The 12,315-nt window shown below is 47.0% G+C and overlaps 1 protein-coding gene across 1 annotated transcript in view; it reads left to right on the top strand.

Annotated features, from left to right (window-relative positions):
• AFF3 (ALF transcription elongation factor 3) overlaps positions 1-11,968 on the top strand; it is a 478,488-nt gene extending 466,520 nt beyond the window's left edge. The window contains exons 18-22 of the mRNA XM_087823693.1: positions 726-797; positions 2,812-2,905; positions 5,057-5,106; positions 5,236-5,459; positions 8,286-11,968. Of these exons, the coding sequence (XP_087679819.1) occupies positions 726-797; positions 2,812-2,905; positions 5,057-5,106; positions 5,236-5,459; positions 8,286-8,407 (562 nt within the window). The 3' untranslated portion in view covers positions 8,408-11,968. The remainder of the gene's footprint in view (positions 1-725; positions 798-2,811; positions 2,906-5,056; positions 5,107-5,235; positions 5,460-8,285) is intronic.
• Positions 11,969-12,315: the final 347 nt, after the last annotated feature.

Here is a 12,315-nt window from a genome sequence, read left to right as displayed (position 1 = left end):
CCGGATGGTCTCGGGTTCAATTCTCCGTCAAGGGCACGTACCTGGGTTGCAGGTTCCATCCCCACCCCCAGTCAGGGCATGTGCGGGAGGCAACCAATTGATGTGCGTGTGCGTGTGTGTGTGTATCTCTCCCTCTCCCACCCCTCCCTTCCACTCTCTAAAAATCAGTGACTAAAAAGATCCTCGCTCCTTGGGTGAGAGTTAAAAAAAAAAAATGCTGTGGTACATTTACACAGTGGAATACTACTCAGCCATAAAAAAAAAAAGGAAATTTTACCTTTTCCAACAGCGTGGATGGACCTGGAGAGCATTATGCTAAGTGGAATAAGCCAATCAGAGAAGGACAAGTACCATATGATCTCACTCATTTGTGCAATCTAATGAACAAACTAGAAACAGATTCACAGATCAAGAACAGACTGACAACTGTCAGAAGGGATGGGGGAGTTGCAGGGCTGGGTGAAAAAGGTGAAGGAATTAAGCAAAAAAAACCTCATAGGCACAGACACAACAGTATGGTGATTACCAGAGGGAAAGAGGGGGTTAAGTGGTGATGGAAGGAGACTTGACTTGGGGTGGTGAACACACAATACAATATACAGACGATGTGTTAGAGAATTGTACACCTGAAGCCTATATAATTTTATTAACCAATGTGACCCCAATAAATTTAATTAAAAATTTTAAAACTTTCTTTGGTTTTTCTTTCTTTTCATTTTTTCTAGGTATGCTATGAGACTAAAAACCCACTCAGGCCCCAATGCCACACCAGAGGATAAACAACTGGCTGCATTATGGTGAGTGAATCATATCCTCTTAAAATAGCCTGCCCAGCCTGTCCCTGGTCATCGGCAAACCAGCTGCTGAAATGCATAACGTTTTTCTAGTGCCTCTGACGGGCAAAACCAAATGCAAGTGCAGTGGTGGCCAGGAAGAGCTCACCATTGCTTGCTGCTGTAGCAGCCATGGGGTGCATACTCGGTGCTTGAAAACGGACGTGTCCATTATGCGAGGATAAGTTTTCTGTGTGTGTGTGTTTTAAAAGCAGGTAGGTCTGTGTTTTAATCCTTTGAACATGAATTGTGCCAAATGTAATATCTCTTGGGTTTAACATTTTAGTTGCAATCAAAATAATTCATCTATCTCCTTACACGTGGGATTAGTATGAGCGAATGAAGACACATTCAGGTCCTCAACGCATTAAACTGAGGAGCAGTTCATTACACTTTGATCGTAAGAGCTTTCCTTGTAAAATGATAACCAACATTAGATTTTTATATCTATAATGATTACAATGATAATGAATATGTGATTATAATAGTAATTTTTCTGTTACATCTCAGGACACTTCACCCCACTCCCCCAAATCACAAGACACCACCTCTTTATTTGTTCCTTCTGTGATAGGGATCCAGAATTTTTTGCTCTCCAAAGGTTTATACTTCCTATCTGCAAGGTAGACAATCAAGTCTCAAAAAAATAAATAAATAGCCCAGCCCAGTGTGGCTCAGTGGTTGAGTGTTGACCTGGTATCCAGGTGATCGGGGTTCGGTTCCCGGTCAGGGCACATGCCCGGGTTGCGGGCTCAATCAATGACTTTCTCATCATTGATGTTTCTATCTCTCTCTCTCCCTCTCCTTTCCTCTCTCTGAAATCAATAAAGATATCTTTAAAAAATCAATCAATCAATCAATCAAGGCAACATACACTAAAGACAGGGCCGCAGATAGTGTTGCATGATCGCCTCCTCTGGAGTTCATGTGCTAAGAAGAGACCATTACGTGGTACTTGGTGTGCTGGCGATCTACCATGTCGACACCACACCCGAGCTAGCAGATGATTATGAGTGTTAAGCCCCAAGCAGAAGAGGGTATGTCTCCAGAAATGCAGTCCATGCTCTTTTCAAACTTTTAAGTTCTATACTAGGATTAATAAATGAATGGTGATTAATAATTAACATTATATAAGATTACTAATATGTAAATAATAAGTATATAAAATATTGTACAACAGAAAATAATGATAACTATTCTCAGCATAGTTTTTATTGTTTACAAAAACACATAATCTGTTTATTTGAACTAATTATAACAGAGTAAATTAGTTGGAAGGTAAAGGAGTAAAAACAGGTGGGAGGCTGTTATTTCAGCAGAGCCGTTGGTGCCAGAACTCCAGGGTGTCAGAGGGAAATCAAGGGAAGCTCCCGTTGCCCCGAAACTCCCCCAGTAAGCAGTGAAAGCTGCGCACTGGAGCTTCCTCCCTCCTCTCATGGGGAGACACTGCCCTCTGGTGGCAAAAGAAAATGCCAGCCCAGTGCCCCAACAAAGCAATAAAGCTATTATTAAATGACCGAGGGATAAATATACTTACAGAGTAACCCCTTAAAATTTTGAAGTATATCTTCTGAACAAAAGGAAGGTCAGATATTTACAGACGATGATGTATGTATAATATATATTATAAGGGTATAAATATTGAGTGCTTAGAACAACAAGATTTTTTTAAAGTCTTGTTTGCACCCAGCTGGGCGTGGCTCAGCGGTTGAGCGTCGACCTGGGATCCAGGCAATCGGGGTTCGATTCCCGGTCAGGGCACATGCCCGGGTTTCGGGCTCGATCCCCAGTCGGAGGCATGCAGGAGGCAGCCGATCAATGACTCTCTCATCATTGATGTTTCTATCTTTCCCCCTCTCCTTTCTTCTCTCTGAAATCAATAAAGATATAAATAAAAAATAATAATAATAAAAATAAAAGTCTTGTTTGCAGAGGACACATTCGTGGCCTCAGAGCTCATCTCTCTCCTTCCCTGCAGTTACCGATGCCTGGCTCTCCTGTACTGGCGGATGTTTCGACTCAAGAGGGACCACGCCGTAAAGTATTCCAAAGCACTTATCGACTACTTCAAGGTACTGCCTGGCTCCTCATATTCAGTTGTCTTCCTACCAAGGACATTTTTAAGAACAGAATCCATTGCTTTGAGGATAGTACAGGATCCTTCTGACGCCTACAGTGACCCATCTGTGACATACTCGTGGTGCTCAGGGCTCAGAGGATGGCCTTGAGAGCCCATCTAATTTACCCCCTGGCCTGGCATCCAAGCATTTTTATGGCCTCAAGAGAAAGAAGATTTAGTTGCAATTCCATGTCGTAGGAAATGCATCCTGATATCATAAATGCCTCGTGTTCACATAGAGCTGCTTCCTCTTGGAAGTGACTACTCAGAATTTCTTCTTAGCTGATTCCAGCAGCTGATGCAATTATAGGTACAGGTGTTGTTTTAAATGATAAGAAATGGCTTGTTAGAGCTCAGAGCCACTAGGACTGCAGTAATGTGTAAATATAAAGAAAGAATTAGGACTTTCACCTGTCTCAGCGCATGAAATCCTTTTCACTGTGAGAATAAACCAAAAGAACTTTCTCTCATGTGCCCTTGTGCTATAGACCTAAAGTAATCATTAATTGAGATTTCTGGGCCTCTCGCTGTCCATCTGTCTATAGAAACAAGGAACTGCAGCTCCTCTACCTCCACCAACCCATACTCAGCCCTCCTTTTAGATCCTTTAATCCCCAGCTCCACTTTTAAGAGGTCACCTGTGGTGACCAGGCTGTGTCGGGGGCCCGGGGGCTTATGCAGCGTGAAGAATAACCGGGTGCTAAGCCCAGAAGGGAGCAGTCTTGGCTGACAGTAAACCTTGCCCTTTACTTTGGGCACCTAAGGTCAAAATAAGCCATTTTAAGAAGTTGGGTCTAAGAACTAACACTAAAGAGAGTTGTTACCATCGAGAAAAATGCTTCCCTGGAGAAGGGATCCGCAGTCTGCAGGCCGCAGGGCTGCAACAGAACTGTGAAGGAATATAAGGCGTATAGTCCTGAACGCGCAAAATGCAGAGGACACGACTTAACGTCAGCTTCCCCTCGGGGGGTATCACCCCGGTAAAGGCTATTTACGTGCTCCTTAAAGTCCCACGATTCTGGAACCTGCAGGCAACAACGATAAACTGTCCGTAGCGAGTGTTTCATCTGTACAGAGCTGTCTCTGAGCAAAGGACGTCCCCACCGTGTTTCTACAGTCACGGGGCTTCATGGTAGCAGATAGAGGCCTGAAGGCAGCCGCCAGACTGCCACATGCAAGGCCATTCCTTACCATCTTGATAACACCCACTAAAAACTAAAACTCGGCCACCACTTCCTAAAGGTCTTTTTCACCAAATGAAATGCTGTGGGGGGCGGGAACCAGGCCAAGGCTGTTTTCTTGTCTCCGGAAGGGAAAATTCACATCAGCATTGTAAAGACTTCTTTCCTTAACCGGCCCATAGACTGAGGTCCGAGGCAGCGCTGTGGGGCTCAGGGGAAGTCTCTCTATACATTAGGAGCTTTCCTTACCAAAGGCAGAGCTGCCTGTAAGCACCAGATGCAAACAGCTGGCTCGGAAACGAAACATCCCAAATCAGAATATTCAGGAAATTAGAGGTTTCCAGCATCCTATCTGTCAAGGAAATATATTTTACTTGTTCTTTTAGAAATAGTGAAGAGTAACTTTCTTTAAGAGAAATACTTCTAAAGCCTCATAAGTTAAAATAATACACTTTGATGTCTCATATTTACAGTCGTTAAATGGAGGCCAAAGGTTTCTGCAGCTATGCCCTGCATTTCAATATGAGGTGCTCTCACGGGGGCGGAGGGAGATACGCTCTTTTTTCTTTTTTAAAAAAATTAAGCTAGTTTAAGATGAAACATTTAAACTGGTCCAGGATTCAGCAGACCCTCCGGATTATTATCTGATTTGATACTTAGAAGTTGGTGTGCGGAAACCCGGGCTACAGGATAAGCCCTGCACTTGAGCCGGGTGGGGCCCAGCGGGCCAGGCAGCTGTTCCCGCTGGGCTTCAGAGACGGAGCCGGCAGCCTGGGCTGTGTGACTTCCCAGACCCAGGTCCTAGGAACCTGCATTATCCAGTGGCAGCCATCACTTCTCCCAGCCATCCCCCAGGACGTGTTACTGTCGGCTCTGTAAACACAAGCAGGTGACTCACTGTCTGTGTTTCTATTTCCCTGCAGAATTCATCTAAAGCTGCCCAAGCCCCATCCCCATGGGGGGCCGGTGGAAAGTAAGTTCATTTTTCCAAAGTAAAGGCGATAAATGAGATGCTGCCGGGCGCGGGGCGGTGTGCGCCTTTGCTTACAGCGTCCCGGTACCAACCTGTCCCCCCTTGGTTCTCTATGCTCTCCCCTTCCAGGAGCACCGGCACCCCCTCCCCCATGTCGCCCAACCCCTCCCCCACCAGCTCCGTGGGATCTCAGGGGAGCCTCTCCAACACCAGCACCCTGTCTCCTTCAACCATCGTCAGCATCCCCCAGCGCATCCACCAGATGGCAGCCAACCACGTCAGCATCACCAACAGCATCCTCCACAGCTACGACTACTGGGAGATGGCGGACAACCTGGCCAAGGAGAACAGAGGTGCGTGTGCCTCCGGGAGCGGGCGCGAGGCTGCACCACAGCTCAGGGCATCGTGGCCCTTGGGCGTCATAGGCCAGGTTGTCATCATTTACTAACGGAGGCGTCCTAGAAGCTGCCACCGACCGTGAAACTTTCCTGACCTCTCCCCCTCACTCAGGGCCCCCTGTGCCTTGACCCACCTTTGTCTTCACCGTGGAAGATTAAACACAGGGACAATACAGATAATGTGCATGTACAGGTTCGGATATACAGGTGTAGCTACAGTACAGATATGCACACAGACAGGTTCTTTCTCCTGGAGACAGGGAGCTCCTTGAAGGTAAAGATTGTATTTTGTCTTGCTTTGCATTCCTAGGACCTGCACAGTGCCTAGAACACAGTTAGGGGTCTGAAACTTGAATTAATGAGTGTGAAGGTTACTAGCTATTGAAGTGATAGCTGCTTACAACTTGAAAGAAAGTTTACATGTAGCAGTACCTTCCATTTCTTTTTCAATGTTTTTTTATAAAAGGAATGCATATTTACCGCGGTTCAATTTATAAAGTACAGAAAGCTGAGTCGAGAAAAAGCTTTTTATGTCATCAGTCATCTTACCGCCAAGGAATAATTACTGTTAACGTTCTACTGAAGTTTTTTCTAGTCTCCTTCAAATATGCATGATTTTTACCAAAATAAGATCATAAGATCATAGTATACGTACAGTGTTATATCCTGTGGGGTTTTTTTTTATTTAACATATCTGGCATTTTCCTATGTTACTAACTAGTTCAAAAACACCCTTTATTATGATGAGTCTATAATATTGTCATAATAGTGGTTCTACAATCATAATTGATTTCTCAGACCATTCCCCTGTTGTTGAACAATTAGGGTTACTTCCAATTTGCTTCCACTATTACAAATAAGCTTATGAAAAATATTTTTATATAAATCATTTCCTATATTTTTATTATTTTCATAGGAAGGAGTTGTAGAAGTAGAATTTGGGGGTCAACTAGTACAGCTTCTTTGAAGATATACAGTGTTATGTATCTTGGTATGTGTTGTTAACCTTCCTCCTGTACGATTATACCAATTTACCACGGGCGAAAGTGCAAATCCAAGGCCACTTTCCAGTCATTGAGGGCACATTTGGTTCCCGGGACAGCATAAAGCCCCTGGAGACAGAACCAGGATGTCCGGGATGAGATGAGGTTACCTCAAGGATAGGCACATGGGTCCCAAGTATATGACTGATCATAAAACCAGCCAGCATGGGACGTGCAGCCCAGAGGTGCTGACCCTGAAAATCCACTGGGCAGCCGGCATGGAGCAGGGTTTTTAAAAGCAAATAGTAGTTGAGTAGCTGAGATGGAGTGGAGTAGGTATCACAAGTAGACAAAACAGAAGGGACAAATGTGTAAAAATATATGTGGCCAGTTTGGGAGACCCTGAGCAGGCCAGGCCCCTGTGGTCTCGTACCGAGGGCTCGGCGCCCCGTGTCTAATGCGAGGTCAGCATTGCTTTCCTGCCAGCCCTCCTCCCTGTCCCCCCGGATCCCTGGGTGGCTGCCTTCCCCGCCGCCTGGAACTGGAGTCTTCCCTAACCCTCCTTTGCCTTCCTTGTCTAGCGTGTGTGTATATGCACCTTTACAAACCGCCCAGGCACTTCCTTTGAAGGAGTGTCTTCCGGTGATCTGGTTTCGGCAGCGTAGCAGCCATGTGAATTTGTCGCTCGGCCGCTAAGCTGTGATCTCCTGGCACGCTCCCTGCCTCGCTCCACCGCTGCGCCTACGCGGTGCCTCCGCACATGATGCACGTTTAGGGCAAGGACGCGCCCAGAGAACCGTCAGGGACTAGGAGGCGGCCCCAGCAGGGGCGTTTCGGAGCTGTCTCTGGTTTACCCCCTGGAGCCTGGGGCCTCCTCCCTGAGACTCACTTCAGTGGCACAGCACTGGGTCTGGGGTGAGGGCGGATGGAGCCACGGCTGGGCCTGGGGTGAGGGCTGATGGAGCCACGGCTGGGCCTGGGGTGAGGGCTGATGGAGCCACGGCTGGGTCTGGGGTGAGGGCTGATGGAGCCACGGCTGGGCCTGGGGTGAGGGCTGATGGAGCCACGGCTGGGTCTTGGGTGAGGGCTGATGGAGCCACGGCTGGGCCTGGGGTGAGGGCTGATGGAGCCACGGCTGGGCCTGGGGTGAGGGCTGATGGAGCCACGGCTGGGCCTGGGGTGAGGGCGGATGGAGCCACGGCTGGGTCTGGGGTGAGGGCTGATGGAGCCACGGCTGGGCCTGGGGTGAGGGCTGATGGAGCCACGGCTGGGCCTGGGGTGAGGGCGGATGGAGCCACGGCTGGGTCTGGGGTGAGGGCTGATGGGGCCACAGCTGGGCCTGGGGTGAGGTGAGGGCGGATGGAGCCACGGCTGGGTCTGGGGTGAGGGCTGATGGAGCCACGGCTGGGTCTGGGGTGAGGGCGGATGGAGCCACGGCTGGGTCTGGGGTGAGGGCTGATGGAGCCACGGCTGGGCCTGGGGTGAGGGCTGATGGAGCCACGGCCCACGTGCAGGGTGGGAAGTGTTACTGCACAGGAGAATGCCATCAGAGGAAGTCTGTTTTCTTTGCTGTTTGGCTAAGGAAATGGTATTCCTTTGAATTAAAATTTGCCAATAGAGTGACTATTTGGGTAAAAGGATGAGTTTTATTCTGTTCAAAGGAATGCTAAAGCCACACAATGAAAGAGAGAATGCTTGATTTATACAGAGACCATGAGTGGAGTTTTTCAGTCACTCGGGTCCCCAGGGTAGCACACTTAGGGTGTGTGGCACTCTAACGGCTCTCTCTGTCCCCTAGAATTCTTCAATGACCTGGATCTGCTCATGGGGCCCGTCACCCTCCACAGCAGCATGGAGCACCTGGTCCAGTACTCCCAGCAGGGCCTGCACTGGCTACGGAACAGCGCACACCTGCCGTAGGGCCCACGCCTTGAGCCGATTGTGCTCTCGCCCCCACGGACGGCTCGATGTTTCTGGACACTGTGCCACTGACATTCCAAGCCACAGCATTTATCAAACTCCAGTGAATATTCTGTCAGCATCGAACAGGGGTCCTTTCCCAGGGCACGTGTGTCCGTATGTGTGGGTGTCGACGCGGCCTCTGTGTGTGTGTGAGATGCACAGCTCGTAAAACACGTTTTCTCAGTCTAGTTTCCATAATCCCAGGCTGGCCAGAGTGATCAGAGGTTTCTGATTCGAGGAAACACACACACGTACACACACGATTACACCCAGACACACACACACTTTCTACTTCAAAGCTACACCATGACTTTTAAGAACATTCAGCCAAAACCGCGTGGTTAGTTAACCAGGCGCAGTGCAGCACACCAAACGCCTGACCGCCGGTTAAGACGAACCGAGTCCTTATGTTATTGATTACTTTCAGTATTGCTATATATCCCCACCTATTCTTTGTACGTGTTAATGGGTAAATTGAATAATGAACGTCAGTCGGTTATTTTTGTGCTGGATGTTTACTAGGTTGCATGTTACCAAATACCCTGCCTTTCATTTAATACTCGCCCCCCTCCACCCACTTTATTATCAGCTAAATGCGTTTTAAGCAAATGGATCGACTCCTTCCCTGCCCTGCCCCTCCGTGGTCTGAAAGTGGCACAGAGATCTGGCGAGAGCTCCGTGCCTTTGCAGGGGAACTAGGTTAAAGCAGCAGCAGCTGCGTCTCGGAGCTCAATTCGGAACCGAAATCTTTCGCACGTGCAGCAAGCCCGTCCTGGCCTGGGGCGCAGTGGCTGCAGAGCCATGTGGCATTTGCCAGTCTTTTCAATGTGGCATTTTTTAAGCTTCCCACGATAGCTTTCTTACAAACGTTCTTGGCCAAATTAGGACGTCACCCAGGATTCCCCTTCACCGGGAGTCTGTTGCTTCTCAGGCTGGGCACCCCTCGCTCTCCTGATGGTGTCCGATCCGATCCTCTCGCTCCTCGTGCAGAATGCGCCACTTGAATGCATTTTGAACGGGCCACGTGCTGGGCTTTGACGAGCTGCCCGCGCCCGCGCGAGGGGCGCCGCGCCCGCAACAGTCGCGGTGCTGTTGGGGCAGCAAGACCAGAGCGTCGTGCTCACGTCCCGCCTGTCTGGTATGTTTACGTCTTGCCCTCAACTCTTTCCTTTTCTTTTTTTTTTAATTAAGTTTACATTTTAGTTTTTTGACATCTTGTTTACAGTTTTTTTTTTTTGTCTGAAACTTGTTTCTTTTATAGTCCCTTGTCATGCCCTAGATTTTAGTCTTCTTATTAAATATATTTGTATATAAAAATATTGGTCAAAAAGAAGAAAAACTCCTGAAAAAAAGGAAGATGTACTTTGCCATACTTTAAAAACAAAAATAACAGCCCTGGAGCCTCTCGCTTGACCAGGATGGTCTGAGAAAGACAGGTGATGCAGTTTATGGAGCAACCCATTTTTCAGGGGTCGGGTGGCACCGAACATTCATGACAGGTCCTCACGTGCACGCTCACCGACAGTCTGATTGGTCCGGTTTGACGTTAACAGTTTTGTCAGCCGGGTGTATGGTGGAAATGAGATTGCCGTAATTCCCTGGCTCTCAGCACTGGTTCAGAACCGTACAAATGGTGACCTGAAATTGACTTAAAATGAGCAAGTGAAGGGTTTCTGAAATTGCCGTTTGGCTCTGGCCTTCAAGCACCTGCCCTATTCATAGAATTTCTGCTTGACATTTGTCCAGCCGAGGCGTTTGCCACACGCCTCTCACCGGTCGTCGACGGTGGAGTTCACGATCCTATTTATGTTGGGAATTTCAGTCTAACTTGAGAAATTGTGAATTGTTTTGTTTCGTTTTGGTTTTGACTGAGGCTTAGTTCTTGCTCTTGCTGAATTCTGCTGAAATGTTCAAACGCTCACATAAAGGGGTGACCCTGAGGTCGTCCCCAGGTGCTCTGCTGGCCTTGTGCGTCTTAAAAGCTGCAGGCCGTGCGGTGTCCAGGTGGTGTGCTCCCTGGGAACCCCATCTAGACACACGGGCGGCCTCGGGCATTTTATCATCGCTTCCGGGACCATGTTTCCCAACAAAACTTGACACTGGTCCCTTGGGGGTAGCCTTTCGTTTCATCGGGAGAGCACATTGGGGCAGCAGTTTTTGTTTGCTTGGACGAGATGATTATAAGGAACCATCTTCTTACTGTTGCTTGTGAAAGTCATTCATAACTGTTCCTTTTATTTAGTTTTGTTCAAAGTAGAAATACCTTTCTTGCATTTTCTGATTATAAAAGCAATACATGCTTCGTTGTAAAAATTCAGACAGTACAGAAACGTAGAAAGTAGTAAGTCCCACCCCTCCAGAGACAACCACTGCTCACAGTTTCATGTATGTCCTCGAGAGCTCCCATTTCAACATGGAATGTCTGTTACTATGTCTTTCTGTTTGAAGACACGTTATTTCCTTAAAAGTTCAACACACACTCAACTGACCTTGTCCTTCCGTGACCTGAACGGACGCCACCCTTTATCACGATGTTAGGGTGACCTTTCAAAGAGAGTAACTCCAGTCCATTCCCGGTCAAAGTGTGGGATTTGTGACTGCTCTACACAGGTCAGACTTATGTGCAGAATTGTGCCTGGAAAGAGAGGTTTGGTTAAAACAGATACTTCTGGAAACTTTCAAATTACAAATGGAAACTCGGACCCACTATCTAAAGAGGAATGTATTGGAAAAATAATCTGACGAGCTGACCGGTTGTACCAGATGGAACACATAGAACGCAATGCAATGAGACTTCCTGCACTGAAACTTATCCTAGTGTGTACAACAGTGACACGTGTATTATATAGCAGTGATGTGTACGTTTCTGACATCCCATGCATAATACACAGTTTGTATAAATGCACACATTTAAAAATATATATGTACAATACAGCTACCATACAACTGTAGTGCGCCTGAAGGATATGCCTAGTGCCTAACATTGAGTGTAAGTCACCGCGTGTTCCATCACCTTGGAAGTCCAGTAATTGTTATAAATCAATCAGTGCAGCCAACATTATTTATGAATCACATCTTTGAAACTGTGCAGTAGTATATACATATATATTTTTAAATAACATTTTTCACAGTTTTCCAGAGTTACTGTTGAAATCTGTATCACCAAAAAAAAAAAAAAAAAGCAAGATTTTTTTAATGACATAGACGCTCTTCAGACCCAATAATCTGTATGTGATCTCCTGTTTGTAGATACCCAAGAGACTTTAGCAGTCACCAGCCTTAATGCATGTACAGGATATTATTGTGACTTAATTTATCTGCGGTTTTTAATCCATGTGAAATTGGAATTTATAAACGGACTTGGATTAAATATGTCTGCCTTTCTAAGGTTGCAAATGTTACATTAAATGATTTTATGTTGTAAATGAGAGAAACTGAGTTGTACGTAAAAAACATCCACCGGTTTCTGTGACTATTTTTACAAGGAAACTTGAGAATCAAAATATGTTCAAATAAGTATTTGGCCCCAGATCATAATCTCTTTAGCAGCGACCTGGTTTGGGGAGGTTTTTTAGCACAGCTCCCTCCGGTTATCATTGCCCAGCCTGGCATTTTTCATGGGAAAAGGGGTGCGTCTGTCTTCATTATAACTACACTTTGCTAAGTGTCTTTCCCATCTCCCAGCCCACGTGCGTGCAGAACCCACCGGTGTTTCAGAAAACACTGACTAGGAAACCGAGGGGCTTGCGCTGGTGGCCCTGTCCAGCCAGCGCCCACGACACTGTCCTTCTCAACATCCCGTGGTGGCCACGTTTGTTCCCTGACTCGGGTGCCCTGTTTTTCCAGCTCACACCAGGATGGTGAAA

The sequence above is a fragment of the Miniopterus natalensis genome, chromosome 13 (genome assembly GCF_054644295.1).
Source record: "Miniopterus natalensis isolate mMinNat1 chromosome 13, mMinNat1.hap1, whole genome shotgun sequence".
Lineage (NCBI taxonomy): Eukaryota > Metazoa > Chordata > Mammalia > Chiroptera > Miniopteridae > Miniopterus > Miniopterus natalensis.
This window is presented reverse-complemented; position numbering and strand designations above follow the sequence as displayed.